At 45.2% G+C, this 19,721-nt stretch overlaps 1 protein-coding gene across 3 annotated transcripts in view; it reads left to right on the top strand.

Annotated features, from left to right (window-relative positions):
- Positions 1 to 18,674, top strand: part of CAMK1D (calcium/calmodulin dependent protein kinase ID) — a 537,115-nt gene extending 518,441 nt beyond the window's left edge. For 2 of the 3 annotated variants that reach the window (XM_066278885.1, XM_066278886.1), the window contains exons 9-11: positions 5,978 to 6,065; positions 7,620 to 7,737; positions 12,337 to 18,674. In XM_066278885.1, coding sequence (XP_066134982.1) covers positions 5,978 to 6,065; positions 7,620 to 7,737; positions 12,337 to 12,455 — 325 coding nt within the window. In that variant the 3' untranslated portion in view covers positions 12,456 to 18,674. The remainder of the gene's footprint in view (positions 1 to 5,977; positions 6,066 to 7,619; positions 7,738 to 12,336) is intronic. The other variant, XM_066278887.1, reaches the window with a different exon arrangement.
- Positions 18,675 to 19,721: the final 1,047 nt, after the last annotated feature.

Below are 19,721 nucleotides of genomic sequence, written 5' to 3'. Positions count from 1 at the left end.
ACCCTTCACCTAGAGAGATGTCCAGGGGGAGGGGGGGATAGGCTGGGGAGGGGGAGGATAGTAATTTTCTGAATAAGGAGACAGTTTTGATTATATATCATCTTGACTTTTATTTTTTAGTAAATCACTTTGGACAGTAGGTCAAAGTATGTGACTATAAAGATAATAAAGTTTTCTTACTTTATAAACAGTGGGTCTTTGAATCTGTAAAACTTTTTGTTCCCAGTTTTATTAAGATATAATTGACATACAAAACGGTGTAAGTTTAAAGTATACAGCAGAATGGCTTATCATACGTATCTGTTGTGAAATGATTGCCACAGTGTGCTCAGTTAACATCTGTCACCTTAACAAAAATCATCTTTTTTCCTTGTCATGAAAACCTTTAGGATATACCATACAGTGGTGTTAACCATAGTCATCATGTTGTACATTACATCCCCAGTACTCATTTATCTTATATGTATGACACTTTTTTTTTTTTTTTTTTTTTTTTTTTTAGCGAGAGAAAGAGAGAAAGAGGGAGACAAGAAGACAAGAAGAGAGAGAGATGAGAAGCATCAACTCATAGTTGCGGCTCCTTAGTTATTCATTGTTGCTTTCTCATATGTGCCTTGACTGGGGGTCCTCAGCCGAACCAGTGACCCCTTGCTCTAGCCAGTGACCTTGGGCTTCACGGCAGCAACCTTCAGGCTCAAGCCAATGACCGTGGGGTCCTGTCTCTGATTCCATGCTTAGGCTAGCGACCCCATGCTCAGGCTGGTGAGCCCATGCTCAAGCTGGTGACCTCGGGGTTTCAAGCCTGGGACCTCAGCATTCCAGGTCTACACTCTATCCACTGTGCCACCACTAGACAGGCTATGTAATGAGACTTTTGGGATTATCTTATAAAGGAGGAAAATGACCTCAAAAGAAAGAAAGTGATTTGCTTCCTAGTACCTGTTCACTGATCCAGCCTCAGTCTGTGGAAGGCACACGGGTGGCCGGTTAAAACCCAGTTTTTCCTTCACCAGTCACTTTTGAAAAACCAAAGAAAGGAAAGCTCATTTTAACTGAGGAGCCTGGCAGAAGGACAGGGTGACCCTCAGCAGAAAGAAGAGGGACCTTACAAGAATGCTGAGCTTTAGGCTATGAGAACTCGTTCACTAGGCCTCCCAGGATAAGGAGGGGGCTCCAGGCCAGGTGAGTGACCCAGGCCAGGCCTAGGGGCTTCCACTGCTCACTGCACACTCATCGCTCGCACCACAGCACCAGGTATTCCTGGGGTCGGGGAGACAAAGAGCGAGGCAGGAGATGAGAGTGGATAGGGGGACAGACCTAGGGTTCTGAGCCCTAGTGCAGTCTTGAGTTCAAGTCCTGGTCTCACCACGGTTACTGAGGAGGGCTTGGTGGGCAAGCTCCTTAATCCTTGGGGCCTCCCCTGTAGAATTGAGATCATAAGTAACAGCAGCCTACAGGGCTTTTCTAAGGATTTGATGAGATAATACATACAAGAAGAGTAACTACTACCTAATAAATCTCCAATCTATACAAATCGCTGTTATTTTAAGGTTGTACTAAAGAATGTGTACTTTTCCATTTGGACGGCAGGGGCCCCTGGCAGGTTTTAAGCAGGGTGGTCAGATTTGCATTTCAGCAAGCTCAGCCTGGCTGCCTGGTAGAAGACAGTTTGTGGAGATGGGGCACAGGAGAGGGGCAGAACCCTGCAGACAGGAGGCGGAGAGAAGGCTGGCCCAGAGGAGAGTGAACGCGGCCTGCCCGGCACCACAGGGTGGACAGGGATGGAGAAGACCACTAGAGACACTCACGTCCATGGCGGGGAATCAGCAGATGGTGGGGAATCTGCAGATGGAGGAAAGCACTGGTGGGTGGGGTGGGAGGGCCTAAGGGTATTGCTGAGTTTTCAGTTCTGGGACTGGGAGGATGCCTGTGCTAGGAGAGCGAGCAGGCTTGTGTGAGAAAACGAGGGTGGTCTGGATGGAGGGCTGTGGTGTGTGCCGTGCTGAGTGAGCCTGGAGCTCAGGAAGAGGTCGAGCAAGAGATGAAGACCTAAGTCATCGGCCTGGGTCCCATTGAGACGTATAGCATGAGAGCTGAACAATTAAATGCTTTCTTCAGAGGTGTTTTTTCCTCTAGTGTTTTATAATTTTTACTATTTGTTTCAAAATTTCTAAGAGTCCATCATCGGAGGATGATTTTTTTAAAAAAGAGTTCATTTGAACCTGACCAGGCGGTGGTACAATGGATAGAGCGTGAGACTGGGATGCGGAGGACCCAGGTTCAAGGCCCCGAGGTCGCCAGTTTGAGCGAGGTTTGAACAAGGCTCACCAGCTTGAGCCCAAGGTCGCTGGCTCGAGCAGGGAGGCGCTAGGTCTGCTATAGCCCCACAGTCAAGGCACATATGAGAAAGCAATCAATGAACAACTAAGGTGCTGCAACAAAAAACTAATGATTGATGCTTCTCATCTCTCTCTGTTCCTGTCTGTCTGTCCCTGTCTATCCTTCTCTCTGACTCTGTCTCTGTAAAAAAAAAAAAAAAAAGAGTGCATTTGACTTAAGCATCATTGAAACACCCCCACTTACTGGGCTGTGTGATATACCTGTTGTTGTTGTTGTTGTTGTTTTTATACATAATCTTCCCTGAGTGAAGAAGGTGGATTCGGCTGAGAGCTGGCTGGTGGCAGAGGGACTGTCCAGTGATGCGCAGTCCGCCAGCAGCACGCTCTGCAGCCGGTCAGCTCAGCACACCAGCTCTGTCCACAGGGCAGAGTCTGTCCTTCTGCACTTGCTCCTCCAGCTTAATCAGGCCTGTTGGGGCCAGGAGAGGCCTCTGGAAGTCACAGGGGCCTTCCCTCAGCCTTCAAACAGACCACTGCAGACAGGAGAGGGCTCCTCCTGGAGGGCAGTCAGCCCATCTTACCAGCTATTTCCTGAGCCCCTTGCCGGGGCTTTGCCTGGCTCTTGGTGACACATGGGAAGGAACTAGCTGGCTGGTGGCCAAAGAGTAAGGACTGGCAAGTGGCGTGTGGGAACCCATTCCTGGTTATAGGGAAGCACCTTGGTGGGTTCATTCATCTGGTTTGGATTGTTCTAAACCTCAGTATCCAGTTTCAGTAAAAAGCAAACCAAAGAGATGGTCCTGGGCATCGGTGACCCAGGGGTCCATGGCAGCGGCAGTGTGCCCACCTTCGGGACCTGGGGGCCAGCCAGCGGCAGTGTGCCCACCTTCGGGACCTGGGGGCCAGCCAGCGTGGCACCACAGCTTTCCTGTCAGCATTGACAGAGACCCCTCCCATCTGCTGTCTCCATCCAGCCAAGCTGGAATCAGGACACAGCCCAGGAGTCTGGGAAACACCTGACGTCTTGAACAAGTGGCTAGAAAAATGCAAATGTATAGCCATGGAGGTTTAGCAGCCCGTGTAGAAAACACAAAAACACCAAAAGGCAAGGAGAGATGAGTTTGGTGCTCTGTGTGTGAAGGAGGGCAAAGTGTGAGTTATGTAAATAACAGCCACAGTGTTAGAATAGAGGTAAAGACTGAAAAGCAAGGGAGGGGAGAGACCTGAATGAAATGTGGCTCCATAGCTTAACGTGTGTGTGCACGCGCACAGCGTGTACATGAATCTATGACGACATTCTCCTGTATCAGAGGCATTGTCATTCCTAGGACAACTAAATGACAACTGAAGTTTCTTCCATTTCTAAAACCCCGTGCCTCCTTCAGCTGATGAATGACGCTGCAGCTAGTTGTGCCGTGCACCCTGAGCCTCACGTGTTGTCACTGTAACCCCTGGGCTCACTGGGAGCAGCAGCTGTGTTTCCATCGTGGTGTCCATGGAGGAAGGGCTTGTGCAGTCAAGTTCAAGGTAGCTGCCCAGCCAGGGCCTGTGGGCCACTGCTGTGTGCCCTGCTTGGTTCTCTCCCTGCTGCGGGGGCCTCTTGGGCTGTGGGAAGTGAGCACGGAACATTCATGGAATAATTGGAAGTGTGCATTTTCCTTTCATCTGGGCCCATGCTCACCCACAGAGAAGGGAGTCTCCCTGCCTGCTCACTGGCCTGTTTGGTTTGGAGTGCGGCTCTGCCCTGTGGCTGTGCTCAGCCCCATGAGTTCCATACTTCCTACCACTCTGTGCGGCTGTTTCCAAGAAAGAGCTGGCCACAGACAATTTGGAATGTCCTTTTCTGAGGATGTGGCCTTTATAAACAGTGCAGGAGGAAATACTCACATGAGCTTTCCAGGAGAAAAAACCTAATAAAGATGTCTACAACCCCCTAGCCTCCTGTTACTCTGGTTTTGGATGGATTGCCCACTCAGATCTTATTTCTTTTTGTTGTGTGCCTCTTGGGTAAGGGGGCGATTGACAGTTGTTGCTAGTAGAAATCTGGTTCATGACAGCTTCCTTTTGAGTGTCCTCTTGGCTAAGCATTTTCAGCCCTCTGGGACAAAGCAGGAATCTGGATGGGGGTGCTACTTTCACTGGAAACATCAGACTGTATTCAAAACTCGGGCCCAGCCTGGCATAGACTTAATGCCCAGTCCCTCAATCATGTTTTCAGCAATAAAGTAAAAGGCTAGGTAGGTAGGAACGTATTTTTTTATCCAAGGATTATATTTCTTGTTTGAATAAATTCTAAGCTTCTTCCTTTCATTTCTCAAAACATGTAGACTCCATAGTCTGGCATCCAGGCTGTTTTGAGTCCAGGGCCCTGTGGGTCTGAGACAACAGGTGTCCTCATACACTTTCCACCCAGAAAGAATGGTTCATGTCCCCAGCATCTGTCTTCCCAGTGACTTCTCCAAGATGCAAGAAATTTTAGGGGCATCATATATCAATCTAGAATGTTATAGTTTGCTGAAAAGGAAAGGGAAGACGGGAGTGTCCATGCCCAGAAGGCTGAGTGGGGGCGGCCATGGTCGAACATGGAGGGCAGTGATGTGAGGTCGAGGAGGGAGGTGTGGGAGAAGAATGGGCTGTGAGTGACCTCCAGGTGATCACTAGGACCAGAGAGGCTGTAAGCTGAGAGAGAGGAGGGGAAGAGAGAGGTGTAAGACTGGGGGTGGGGTGGAAGGGAAGGGGGAGCAGAGGAAAGAAGTCATAAAATGAAGGGGAACTCTTAAGGACAGAAGGTAAAGATTATACCTACCTTCTTCTTTATTAATAGAAGGCTAAGGAACAAGCAAGAACTATGGCCCAGTAATATCAGGGGCCCAGTTTAATATAAAGTGGATGTGGTCCTGGCATTTATGAGAGCTTATCTGGGAAATTCAGGAGTGGGTGTGCCAAGCAGGGCTGACTAGGGCAATGCTCTCACTGAGCACAGAGAAGGGGCTGGCATGCTGGGGGGTAAGGGGGGCAGGGGGTGGTTACAGGTGAAGAGTTCAGCTGAGATAGAACAAGGAGGGAGTTGTGGGCCCCCAGATGTGAGCTGGTCCATGGGAAAGAGGGCACAGAGAAGAAAGAGAGAGGGTCCTTAGGCAGGTAGAAGCTGGGAAGAGGCCCTGGGAGGGTTCTGGTGATCAGAACAGGCAGGGAACACATTTGAGATGGTGGTGGTGACATGCTATAGGTAGAAAGCTGGTGTGGAGGGAGGAAGAGGGAGAAGAAGGGGCGGGGATGGAAACTGCATTCAGGTGGTGTTGTCATTGTGGATATTGCAGAAATGCAGGTCAGAAGAGGAAAAAGTGGGAGCCAGGAACAATTCAACCACGAAGGTGCCAACCCAGGGTAGAGAGAGTACCACATGTAGGACTGGGGCAGGACTTGGAGCGCAGTGGTGCAGACGGCACGCAGGCAGACTGTGCACAGGCAGACGGCAGCCACAGGAGGATGTCCCGTGGCCTGGTAGAGCAGTGGCAAGCCAGCCTCTCAGGGAGTCTCCGGAAAGGGGCAGGATGAGGCTTCCCAGCAAAAGTAGGACCAGTGTCAGAGCCCCCCCAAGAAACCCTTCTGAAGAAGCATCTTTGCCTGTGTTTCAGGATCGCAGGTGACACAGCTCTCAACAAAAACATCCATGAGTCTGTCAGCGCCCAGATCCGGAAGAACTTTGCCAAGAGCAAATGGAGAGTAAGTCTTGTGTTGATCAAACTCCCAGTGAGTTTAACCACTCACATGGAAACTTGCCGTGTGGTTTGAGCATTTTTTCATTTCTAAGAGTTACGATGAAAATCCCCAGAACCACAACCAAATATTTTGCTAATGTTAACCAATAATGATGAAGTCAATAAGACTTGAAGGGAGTATCATGATGTGAGATGGATGAAGTCTGTGATTTAATTTTTCCCCACTATGAGTCAAAAGCAGCAATAGTATGCCAGCTCCAATTCATGTGCTGTATCTTATATAATCCTCATTTTCTTTTTTTCCTTCTTTTCCAAGTAAGAGGAGGGGAGATACAGAGACAGACTCCCACATGCACCCCAACCAAGATCTACCCGGCAACCCCTATCTGCAGCCATGCTTGCATCCAAGCTATTTTTAGTGCCTGAGGCAGAGGCTCCAGGGAGCCATCCTCATCGCCCAGGGCCCATGTGCTTGAATCAATTGGGCCATGGCTATAGGAGGAGAAGAGAGAGAAAGAAAGAGAAGGGGGAGAGGTGGAGAAATGGATGGTCTCCTCTTCTGTGTACCCTGACCAAGAATTGAACCGGGAACATCCACATGCCGGTCCAATGCTCTATCACTAAGCCAACTAGCCAAGGCACATAATCCTTGTTTTCTCTACCTTGCTGGAACTTTGAATGGTTGACTTGTAATAATGTGACATGAAAGGGAAACAAACAGGACATCTGAGTTGAAATCATTGATACTGTCTGATAAAAATGTGATGTGTGTAAACCATTGAGGTTTTGTGTTCATTGACTAGGTACCTAAAACCTGTGTTCTAATAAGTGTAGGTAATTAAGTGCCAACAGTGAGACACCATACAGAAACAAAATTAATTCCACCAACCTTTAGTCAGCAGAAATGCTATTATTTAGGGCAAAAAATCACCAGTTAGGAAAGTTAAAATTATTTTTAAATGTCATATTTTAAGCTACTATATTATTATAATGTCCTTTTTATTCTAAAAGTTATTTCTCTTAGATTATAAAGAGAATTGGTTTACATTTATTCTGTATCTTTATTATGTCAGAAGAAAAGTATTTTTTATCTACAAATATATATATATATTTTTTATAATAATTTTATTTTTTTAATGGGGTGACATCAATAAATCAGGATATATATATTCAAAGATAACAAGTCCAGGTTATCTTGTCGTTCAATTATGTTGCATACCCATCACCCAAAGTCAGATTGTCCTGTCACCTTCTATCTTGTTTTCTTTGTGCCCCTCCCCCTCCCCCTTTCCTTCTCCCATTCCCCCCTTCCCCCCGTAACCACCACACTCTTATCAATGTCTCTTAGTTTCACTTTACAAATATATTTTGATTAAGGGGTCAGATACATTAGTGTACGTTTGGGAGAAGGTAAAATATAAATTTTCTTTCTAGAGTTTCATGAGAACATTTCTAGACATTTGAAATGCTTAGGGTAACAGGAAAAATAATAGACAGCCTGCATCTTTTTTATTAACTGGAATTATTTGGTCTACTTTTTTCCTTTCTTAAATTTCAGCAAGCATTTAATGCCACCGCCGTTGTGAGACATATGAGAAGACTCCACCTTGGCAGCAGCCTGGACAGTTCAAATGCAAGTGTTTCGAGCAGCCTCAGTTTGCCCAGCCAAAATGATTGTGCGTATGTAGCAAAAACAGAACTTTTCCACTGGCATTTAGGAGAAATCAGGGAGAGAGGAAGGCACTATCATTTACTGAGTACCTGCTGTAAGCCAGGCACTTTCAATAATTCATCCCATTTAATACTCCCAAAAAACTCTAGGACATGATTTAACTTTTTTAAATACTTTCTTTTTTATCAGTTTTTTGGAGTAACATTGGTTAATAACATTATACAAGTTTCAGGTTGCATTTTTTTTCCCCATATGTTTCAGGTAAACATTTCTATAGCACTTAAACTGTTGATTGTATTGTGTGCCCATCAACCAAAGTCAAATCATTTTTTGTCACTGTATATTTGTCCCACTTAATTATGTCCATGAGTCTTAGTTTTATACCCCACTATGTGTAAAATAATACAGTTCTTAGCTTTTTCTGATTTACTTATTTCCCTCAGTATAATGTTCTCAAGGTCCATCCTTGTTGTGGTAAATGGCAATATGTCATCATTTCTTATGGCTGAGTAGTATTCCATAGTATATATGTACCACATCTTCTTTGTCCAGTCATCCAATGAAGGGACACTTTGGTTGTTTCCATGTCTTGGCCACTGTAAATAATAATGCTGCATGAACATGGGCCTGCATGTGTCTTTGTGTACCAATGTTTTTTAGTTTTTTGGCTGGATACCCAGTAGAGGGATTCCTGGGTCATATGGTAGTTTTCTTTTCAATTTTTTGCGGAACCACCATACTGCCTTCCATAATGGCTATACCAGTTTACATTCCCACCAGCGGTGATTGAGGGTTCCTTTTTCTCCACAGCCTCTCCAACACCTGTCTTGTTGATGACAGCCAATCTACAGGTGTGAGGTGGTATCTCATTGTAGTTTGCTTGTTTATTTATTATAGAGAGAGGAGAAAGAGAAAGGGTGGATGAATAGAAGGAAGTAGCAACTCGTAGTACTGTAGTTGCCTCTTGACCAGGCAAGCCCAGGGTTTCTAACCGATGTCAGCATTCCAGGTTGATGCTTTATCCACTGTGCCACCACAGGTCAGGCTCATAGTAGTTTAGATTTGCATTTCTCTGATAGCTAGTGAAGATAAGCATCTTTCACTATATCTATTTGTTGTTGTATGTCTTCATGAAAGAAGTGTCTGTTCAAGTTCTCTTCCCAGTTTTTAATTTGATTGGTTCTTTGTTGCTGAGCTTTGTGAGTCCTTTATATATTTTGGATATTAACCCCTTATCAGAGCTGTTGTTTGTGAATATCATTTCCCATGTGGTTGACTGCCTTTTTGTTTGCTCTCTTTTTGTTTCATTGCTGGTTTCCATTACTATGCAGAAACTTTTTTAGTTTAATATAGTCCAATTCATTTATTTTTGCCTTTAATTCCCTTGCTTTTGGAGTCAATTTCGTAAAATGTTCTCTATGGCTAAGATCCATAAGTTTAGTACCTATGTTTTCTTCTGTGTAATTTATTGTTTCAGATCTTATATTTAGGTCTTTAATCCATTTTGAATTAAGTTTTGTGTACAGGGACAGGTGTAGTCAATTTTCATTCTTTTCATGTGGCTTTCCAGTTTTTCTAGCACCATTTGTTGAAGAGGCTTTCTTTTCTCCATTATATGTTTTGGGCTCCTTTGTCAATGATTATTTGTCCATACATATGTGATTTTATTTCTGGGCTCTCGATTCTGTCCCATTGGTCTGTATGTCTTCCTGCCAATAGCATGCTGTTTTGATTATCATGGCTGTGTAGTATAATTTGAAGCCAGGTAGCCTGATAACTCCAGCTTCTTTCTTTTTTCTCAGGATTACTTTGTCTATTTGGGGGTTTTTATGGTTTCCATACAAATCTGGTGATCTCTTTTGTTCTATTTCTTTTTTTTCCACAGACATTGTTTATTGTGCTTAGAAAGTTGTTTGGGATGATTGTACTTTTTTTTAAAACGACATTGTGATTTTATTGGAGATTGCATTAAATTAGTATATTGTTTTGGGTAATAAGCCATTTGAACTATGTTGATTCTTCCAATCTATGAACATAAAATATTTTTTCATTTCATTGTGTCTTTTCCAATTTCTTTTAATAATGCTTTGTAGTTTTCAGTATATAGGTCCTTCATATCCTTTATTAAGTTTATTCCTAGGTATTTTATTTTATTTTATTATATTTTGGTGCAATTATAAAAGGAATTGTTTTTTTCAGTTCATTTTCTGAAGTTTCATTGTTTGCATGTAGGAAAGCAATAGACTTTTGTATATTGATTCTGTATCCTATGACTTTACTGTATTGGTTTATTGTTTCTAATATTTTTTTGGTAGAGTCTTTGGGGTTTTCTATATACAGGATCTTGTCACCTTCAAAGAGTGATACCTTTACTACTTCTTTCCTGGTATGGATGTGTTTTTATTTCTTTCTCTTGCCTGATGGCTCTGGCTAAGACTTCCAGTACTGTGTTGAATAAGAGTGGAGAGAGTGGGTAGTCTTGTCTTTTTACTGATTTTAGAAGAAAAACTTTCAGTTTTGATATTGGGTAAGGATTTGTAATTTACAGCCTTCAGTATGTTGAGGTACACTAATAACATTATACAAGTTTCAGTGTACATCTTTATCACACAACGTCTGTGTTTTTATTGGGTGCTCTCCACCTGAAGCCTGGTCTCATTCTTTCACCTCGTATTTGACCCCCTTTGCCCTCTTCATTCTTCCCTCAACTCTCTTTCCTTCTGGTAACCACGGTACTGTTTGTTATCTGTGTCTGTAAGTTTGTTTTTTGTGTGTTTATTTGTTTTGCTTGTTGCTTTCTGTTTATATCCCACATATGAGTGAAATCAATCAGGTTTTGTCTTTTTCTGTCTGACTTATTTCACTTAGCTAGACACCCTCAAGATCCATCCATGTTGTCTCAAATGGAACTATTTCATCCTTTATATGGCTTGGTCATATTTCATTGTATATATGTGCCACATTTTCTTTATCTAATCATCCATTGAGGGTCATCTAATCATCCATTGAGGGTCACTTGAATTGTTTCTATGTCTTGGCTATTGTGAATAATGTTGTAATGAACATAGGGATACATATATCTTTACAAATAAGTGTTTTCAATTTTTTCAGGTAGATAACTCAGAAGAAGTATTGCTGGATCATATGGTATTCTATTTTTATTTTTTGTGGACCTCCATATTGTTTTTATAGTGACTGTACCAATTTACATTCCAAAAAATACTTATTTAGTATTAACACAATCCTAGGCACTGTGTTGTCCATTTATAGATGAGGAATCTGTGCTTCAAGTTCATGTCTATCTGGCAAAATCCCAGACACTATCTGATCTACTTGCCCTCCAGTTTTCTTGTCACCGTGAGTCACTCGTAAGTGTTGAGGAAGGGATGGCAGAGACTCATGACAGTCTGATCTCATTGACTTTTCATATATATATTTTGATGAGCATGATAAATGGAGCTGTTTTGTATAAAATGCATTGGTTTTACAATCAAATAGTAACAATTTTTATTGTCTATCTTTGCATTGAATATTATATCATTGAGGGTGCACTTACACTCTCCTTATTTCTCTCTCCCACGCCCCTTTATATATTTATTTTAATCTCTTATCAGGCCATTCCAATGGCTCGTCTCCACTTTTGAGCAGTTGCCCTGACCTTTCTGGTCAGCCCTGTCTCCCTGGCCATTGAGCACCCTTGAGCCTGGCTTCATTCTGGCTATCCCATTTTCTTCCATTTCTCTCAGGAGGACATTTGCTTCATCACTAAATAATCCTTCAGTCTTATCCAGGAATATCCAGCCCTTCAATTTTTCCAAGAAGTCTCCATGAGTGTCCCCTGACCCAAAGGCACACTACTCTAGACCCACATTTACAGTTCAGCGAAGATCCTTTCCACCCGTTGGTCAAAGGAAACCCATAGTCGATCATTTCTATGAAGATTCATACAATGGCTACGACAGTGAAGCCATCATATCACTTATTTTAGATATCTTCCAAGACTTTGACGTTCATGGGGAGAAACACACCACTGGAGCTTGGCTTCAGTGGATTCATCCACATCCAGATCTTCTGGGGCCACACACCTGCTTAGCAAGCCTCGGACTGCAGTCCAGGATGGGCTTTTCAGGCCAGGGGTCTGCTAAGTTAACACAGAAATAGGGAAACGACCCCATTTCACATGCTGTGTGTCCAGGAGTACAAATCACACACCAAGCAGGGGTCCTAAAGGGGTGTCACATTTTTCCTTCATTCTTAAACAACTTCATAAAGCTGTTGTAAGAAATAAACAGTTCTCATAATGATGGTGTGTATTTAACACAGAGTCCGATGCCTAGGACATAGTAAGTGCTCAGTAAATGGAACCTATTGTATTATGTTAGCTAACCCATGTCCTATTCGAATATAGAGCAGTGGTAGTGAAAAACGGAGGGGAGAATGGGGTCTAAGAAGAAAGCACTCTGGACACATTGTCAATGTTTTCCTGCGAGTGGGTAAAAAGTTAGAACCCAGTTGTAGAAGTTTGCCTCCACACAAACCCTTGCAGGAGGAAGAGGGGTCTCCTTCTGAAGTGTTGACCCCTTGTGTCCACTGTCCCCTGCAGGTCTGGCACCCGCCACGCTCTGTAGTTTCGTTTCTTCTTCATCGGGGGTCTCAGGAGTGGGAGCAGAGCGGAGACCAAGGCCCACCACTGTGACGACAGTACACTCTGGAAGCAAGTGACTGGCTCTGGAGGTGGGGCCAAGGGGCAGGGCCTCAGACGGAGCCAGCGCAGGGCCTCCCAAGCGGCCCCAGCGCCAACAGCCACTCCAGAGGGATCCCACTTTGCATGGTGCGCCTTCCTGCACAGGACTGGAAGACAGAAGTTTTTTATGGCCATATTTTATACTGCAATTCTGAAGTGTTTCATTTCTCACAAACTGTATTGACTCAAGGGAGCTGATTTAATAGGACCTGGTGCTGTATATATGAATCTTGCAAAGCTCTAACGGAATGGATTTTCTTTGTCCTCCCCCCAGTTCTGTCATTTCTGCTCTTCTCAGTATAGGTTACTGTCTACGTTGTGTTTTTTCATTAGTGACAAAAAGGTTTCAACTGGATTATTTAAGTATTGATAAATATTGTGCATTAGGGTATTCTTTTGCTTTTTAAGATATATGTCTTTGCAATCTATACTTAGTTATTTGGCCTATCTTGTTTGCTTGTCAGTAGTAGAGTTTTATGTTAATCTTTAAGAGTTTTTTTTTCCTCCAAGGCGAATTGCAAGGTGAATTTTTAAAATTTCTAATAAGAGGATTGAGAATCTGTCTCCAAGGTGAAGAGTGCACTTTACTTCTCTTCCTTCTCTTCTTTCCCCTTCTTTGGAGCAGCAGCTCTCTAAGCGGACAGCCCAGCAGGCAGGTCCGTCCTCTCTCCGGGCCACCTTGGGAGGGAACCTGCAGATCGCCTCTCCTGGCATCTCCTCCAGCAAACCTCCCACCAACCAGAGAACCCTAGGGGCCTCTTGCCATCAGAGTTCAGAAATTAAGAAGCCTGCTTCCCCAAGACTACAGGCTGAACTGTAGAGGCTAGACTTGCTCTGAGGGAGATGCCTGCCAGGCAGGTGTTTGAGGACCTCTCTCACAAAAGGAACACGGTGACATTTTGTTGAACGTGAACATTCCACGCTGCTCTCATTTCCCGTGAGGGGTACCCACAAAGGTTCTGTGCTCAGCTATGCAGTTTCCAAATTAATCTCTTTCTTTTGTTTTTTTAAAATGCATTTCTAATGTTACACTGAAAATGACCTCCAACTCACATAAGTTGTTTCTGCACATGTTTACTCTGTTCTTGTACGAATATAATCTGGAGGAGAAGAGGGAAATGGCCTTGGAAAAGAATCCATTTATCTGGGGTGGTCCGTAGAGGTGATTGTCTACGGAGATTGTCTCAGGCCCAGCGAGCACTTGAAGCTGTCCCTCTGACCAAGGCTCTCTGAAAACCAAAGACCTGTTATGGGGAGGAAGGATCACCAAAGCTCCCACTTTGCCAGGAACTAAAGGATTTCCTGGGGTGTAGGACTTGCAGTGCTAAAACTGGCAATGACCCGGGCAAACCGGGCCGTGTTGTTCACTCACATGGGGGCTAGGTGTGCAAGATGGAGCAAGGACAGTGTGAAATCCAGAGCAAAGCAGTTTTCAAGGAAATGTTAAGGATGCTGCCTTACAGAGGCAAGCAGGGGGCTCCAGATGCCAGCTTTGCAAGAGCCTTCCCTCGATGGCTAGGCAGCACTGAGTCTGCATTCCACACAGTCAGCTCAAGCCTATTATGTGACCTTGAGGTCTGCTGATGGGCCAGTGATTTTCATCACAATTGTCCTCATGCCCTGTTCCTGTAGTTGGCCATACTTGGCAGGTCCTGTTCATGAAGCTATCTTCATCACTTACACTTGCACATCACTTTCGCCTATGTCCAGGTCAAATATTTAGAGATAGCCTCCCCAACACACACACACACACACACACACACACACACACACACGTGCGCGCGCGCACACACACACACACACTCACACATATTAGATTCAGAGCTCCATTCTTCCTCCTTTAAGAAAGATAGGCAGCTGGTCTACCGTGTTCCACGTACGTCACAGGCACTCAACCCCTGCGAAGGAATCCCACTTGGCATCTGCCACACAGGTAACCAGAGTAAAACCAGGCTATGACTGCAAAATCTGTGAAAAGCCTGGAAAACTATAAAGTGACAACAGACCCAGTTAAGAAACAAGTATCGGCTGAGTTAGATATGCATCAACCTCTCCCCACCTTCAGAAGGGCAATAGCATGAATTTGTAAAGAGAATCTGAGGAAATGGAGGCATCTCTCCAGGAGGTTTAGTAGGATGTTGCTTATTACCAGGTTAATGGAACATTGAAGTTTCTATTGTATAAGAAAACCAGTAATTAGATGTCATAGGGGGTGAAAATTTGCCTGAATTTGGTACTTATAATGTGTGCCTGCAGAGTTATACTCTGTACTATGTGTGATATGTAGTCAGTTGCATTGGGAAAACAACATTTGAAGCCAAATTCTGTTATTGGCAATTATATTATTTTCTGGAGCTGCTACATGGGGTGCATGTTCTGTTGTTTGAACACGTCTTGCCTGGAAAGTGTGGAGCAGCAGAGAGCTGGGCCCTGCTGCAGGGGTCCTCTTCGCAGTTTGGACCAGCTCTTGGCCATGCCTGGCCAGTGACCTGTCAGGTCTCGATCACATAGTGCTAGGGGATGGTGGCTGATTTCAGCCCAAAGATTGAACTTAACATCAGTCAAGTCCACGCTATCTATGCCATCAGACTTAGATTATTTCTTGTTGTTTTATGAAGAGGAGAAAATAACTACCATGTGGAAGAATTTTTTGATATTTTGAGAGAGCCTGAATGATACAAAGCTAGAAGTTTTCTTCCAGTGGTAGTGGGTATTATTTATGCTTCATTACGACTCGGGAAGAGAACCCAGAATGTGCCTTTTGTTCAGACCTGCCAAGTGGGTGGCAGAGTGCTAGGAGCCTCCTGCTGTCAAATTCCACCAATAGTAGCTGAGCATTTTGTATGTGGACCACCAAGCCAGTGTGTGTGGTTGAGGCTAAGGGTCGACCACTGATCCCATCACAGGGTTACTCCCTTCCAAGCCCTAGCCCCTATTCCTTCTCTTCACCTTCTTAGAGCAAGTGGATTTTTTTTCATTTTAAGATTACATTTGAGGCCCTTGCCAGTTGCTCAGTGGATAGAGCATTGGCTCAGCATTTGGATGTCCTGGGTTTGATTCCCAGAGCACACAGGAGAAGCAACCATTTGTTTATTCCACCCCCTCTCTCTCCCTTCTCTCCCTCTCTCCCCCACTTCACCAGTGGCTTGGTTTGAGCGTGGTGCTTAGGATGGCTCGGTTGGTCTGAGCACACCAGCCTCAGACACTAAAAATAGCTCAGTACTCAATCATCTGCCCTAGACGGGGTTGCTGGGTAGATTCCGGTCAGAGTGCATGCAGGAGTCTGCCTCACTATCTCCCCTGCTCTCACCTTAAAAAAAAAAAAGAAGAAAAAAAAAGAATATCACATTTGAAATAGCATCCTTGAATGGTCTTTCCCTCAGTTGCCTATCTGTGCCTTCCTCACTTCCCTGACCTTCATTTCACCCTTGAAGCCACAAGAGAAGCCAGCATTTGTCTGGAGCAGTGAGAATGTCCCAGACCTGCTCTCACCCAGCAAGCACACTGGGTCTGGAGTGTGGGGTTGAGATGGGGTAGAGGCCGCTGGAGCTGAGAGTGGCAAGTCCTGCCCATGGGAAGTGCACCTGACCATGAAAGCCCTTGAGAAAGGAAGATGCCAAGATGGACCAATAGCTACACCAGGGCTGCTCGTGGCAGCTTCACCGCCTCCTGCTGCCTCTGGCTACCCAGGAGAATAGAAAGGGTATGTCCCCTTCATGTTCCCTTTCTAAATAAAACTATGCAGAGAGCATGCCCCCCAAACCAGGTGTGGCTTTGTATCCTTGACTATGGCAGTGATTTCGGTCACCTCTAAAATCTCCTCACAGGAACAGGGCAGCCCTCTCCCGCAGAGGAGCTTGACCTTTGAGAGGGTCCCACTCTCCAGCTAGCTCTTAGCATAGTGTCCTAGGGACTTGGTAGACTGGCTTAGAGCAAAAGAAGACACCTTTGGCTAAACAGGCCAGAAGCTGGCACTTAGGAAGCATGACACTCAGACTCAGTTTACCCGCCCAGCACTAATCTCACCCTGTTCACTTGTCTACCTTGGTGTCCAGTGTGTCCTGGATGGATTGTGGGGGAGAGAGGGAGATACCCTTTTAAACAAAGACCAAGAACACTGGAGACAAAAAGAGTGAGCCCAAGAGACCCCTCCTGAAAGGGGATGACCCTATTTCAAGGAGCTCAATCTGATTAACACACTGGAGTTTATGTTTTATGAGCTGTCTCAAACAGAAAGAAAAGACCATGGCTCAGTGGAGCTAACTCTGTATTGGTAAGGCCCTGGCCACTATGGCCCTGTGGCCTACCCAGAGCCTCGACCACTCTTGATTTCACACTGGAGGCGTTCTACTGACCCATCATGGCTCCAGGGCTGAAGAGAGCAGAGCTGAGGCTACTGCCTCTGTGCTCCCGCCAGCAACATCCTATTGTGTTTGACTTTCACAGCGCACCCTGAGGTTTTCTTTGAATATGAGAATGGGAAGCAAGGGCCGGGGAGGGTGGTTCCTTCTGCTTCCATGGACAGAAACGAGAGGCGCTCCTTCCCAGGATCGCAGTCACTTCTGGTGAACACAGTGAAGGTCCTCTGACCCCACCAGTGCAGGAAGCCTTTGCATGAGCTCCTGAAACAGCACCACGCCCCCTTTCTGTCTCTCACACTTGACAGTTGGCCTTTTCCTGAACACATTCCAGACCAAACACTGTTTAGTGTGTCTCCAAAATATATGTATTTACCTGTGTGAATCCACCACTATTTGGGAGGCACTTGGTCCTAATTGGGGGCTTCAAGTGCACCTGACATTTGCAAAAAAGAAAAAAAAGATTATTCCAGTCCTTTGGTTTTCAGAATTGAAGATGTTTAGGAAAGGTGAACAGATTCCTAAAAGGTGGAGACCTACTATCTGAAGACTAAAGGAAACTAGTCTATAGATGAGCTAGCTACTGTGGACAGCAGACAGGAGAAAGAGGAAGATAGAGGCCCATGCCCCCTGCAGCCCAAACCTTCATGGTCCCTGTGCCTCACAATCGGCCGCAGCAGCCTAGCCCCACCGTGAGGGCCCCCCCCCCATGCAGCCCAGGCCGGCGGCAGCAGGAAGGCACTCCGCCCTCCCCACCTCTGCAGCGGGAGCTGCTCACCTTGCGGCTCTGGGGCCCCAGCTTCTGCAGACCCAAAGGCTGTGCGTTTGTTAGCCAGACCCATAGCATGTGGCTGCCAGATCTGGTTTTGTGGACAAAGCAAAGCGTGGAATGGCTTCTCTGTATCTTTTTCTACACTACAGGTCCAAACTGTTGCATTCACCCTTTGTACTAAAGCCGCTGCTTCTGCTTTTGCCATATCTGTTGTTAACATTTTGGTCTCCAGGGAAACTTCTATGATGATTATGTCTTCTGGTTACTTACCAAATTATTTTACTTAGAGGTGATTTTATTTTCTTATGGACAGAAACAAAAAGAAAGTAAGAGGAGTTTTGTGGCTTCAATCATAGCGATAAGACATCTCCAGGGACTCAAAGCCCCAAATACTAGATAAAGTACTTCTCAAAGGAAAACCTGGACGTGGACAGACTGCCGTTCCTGGCCCCGTGGTAGCGTGCACTCTGGGAGCAGGGGTGCTGGGGCTACAGGGCGGCAGGTTTGGGGGGGGGGTTCGTGCTCTCCCTCCCAGGAGTGCTTGGCCCTCAGAGTGCTGTGATGTGCTGTCCGAATGGCAGGAGAAATGCTTGGTTTGCAAAGATGAGGCCACATTTTATTTATCTTAGTCCCACATTCAGGTTGGAAGGCATGAAAGGTACATTCTGTCTGGAATCAAATCTGGGACTATTTCTCAATGGGCGTCAGTCACCACACAGTGTCACAGCCCTTCCTGCAGCTCTCCCAACACTGAGCATGTTTCCCAAGAGCTTCGGATGCGAACCGAGGAATGTCCCTGTTTCTATTATTACCAGCCCTGCAATTGATTCCATTTCCCCATAAAAACATGCTTGTCCAAAGAAGGGAAACTGCATTTATTCCATGCATGTAATAAACTCTGCAAGAAGTTTAGCCCTCATTGGTTTGCAGCTCTGCAAAATTGTGAATGGGCTATGTAGCAAATGATCTCTGCCTTGACAATCATGTACACATATCAAGATTTCTATCATAATGACAGGACTGATGACTTCTTGTTTTCTTCCAATAAAGAATTAATCACCTTCCGATTTATGTGGTCTGTTTCCTCCACAAGGAGCAGGAGGTGGGTGTTCCAACAATTCTCTCTTTCCTTTTCTCTCTGAATTTTGGATTTGAAGGAAGGGGTTTGGGGCTTGACTCGAGCCCCCAGAAACACATGAGGTCCCCTAAATATTTTATATCACTGGTCCAGTGAGCAGGAAGTGCAGGGAGCAGGTGGGCACGACTTGGCTTCAGGGTTTGCAGAGGGTTCGCGGGCTGAACACCATGCTGGACAGGAAAGCGCCCCTTTTCCTTCCTGCTGCAGATGATAACTGGAGGCGAGCCCTGAAACTCAGGTCACACTAACTAGATAGTCATTTGTTCACAAGAAAAGCCAAGGCTAATTTGCAAGAAGCCCTCTCTGAATAGGGACTGAGAGGGCACACACACGTCCACGCTCCCAACACAGCCTTGGAATTCTCAATGCAAAAAAAAAAAAAAAAAAATTGTTCTGCGCAGAAGGCTGGCTGTTACGTTTTCATATATATTCATATATATATTTGGTGTGTGTGTGTGTGGAAGGTTGTGGGGGACTTACAGTTCAATGATCACATATATTGGGGAGATTGGATCTGACAACCAGATAATTCATCCAACTGTGAAGGGGGGAAACTATATAATAGAAATGGAGAGAGAACCCTGCCCTCCACAGCCTGTATGGAGGCAGCACAGCGTAAAGAAAGAAAGCACACTGTAAAGAAAGGTTCTGAAGTCAGGATATCTTTCATCTACATGCTGGCCAGGCCATTGGGCAGGACGGGTATGTATGTACTTGGCTGCACCAGCGGCCCCCAGTTTGAGAAAGACCAAAGAAGAAGAGCTTTGCTGAGCTCCATTTTTTTATACAGTGGGTTGCAAAGCCTGCAGTGAGCCCCTAGAATGTGTAATTTCCAAAAGAGCCCCCCTGTTACATTACTTATGAGAGAGAGGAAGAGACTGTGTCTGTGTGTGTGCAGTCATGGACATACTGTGCAGGGCTTCTAGCTGAGGGCCCAGCGTTGCCAGCCCACAGCCTCTGTGTTATTTACCCACCC

Source organism: Saccopteryx bilineata, chromosome 5 (genome assembly GCF_036850765.1).
Source record: "Saccopteryx bilineata isolate mSacBil1 chromosome 5, mSacBil1_pri_phased_curated, whole genome shotgun sequence".
In the NCBI taxonomy this organism is placed as follows: domain Eukaryota; kingdom Metazoa; phylum Chordata; class Mammalia; order Chiroptera; family Emballonuridae; genus Saccopteryx; species Saccopteryx bilineata.
This window is presented reverse-complemented; position numbering and strand designations above follow the sequence as displayed.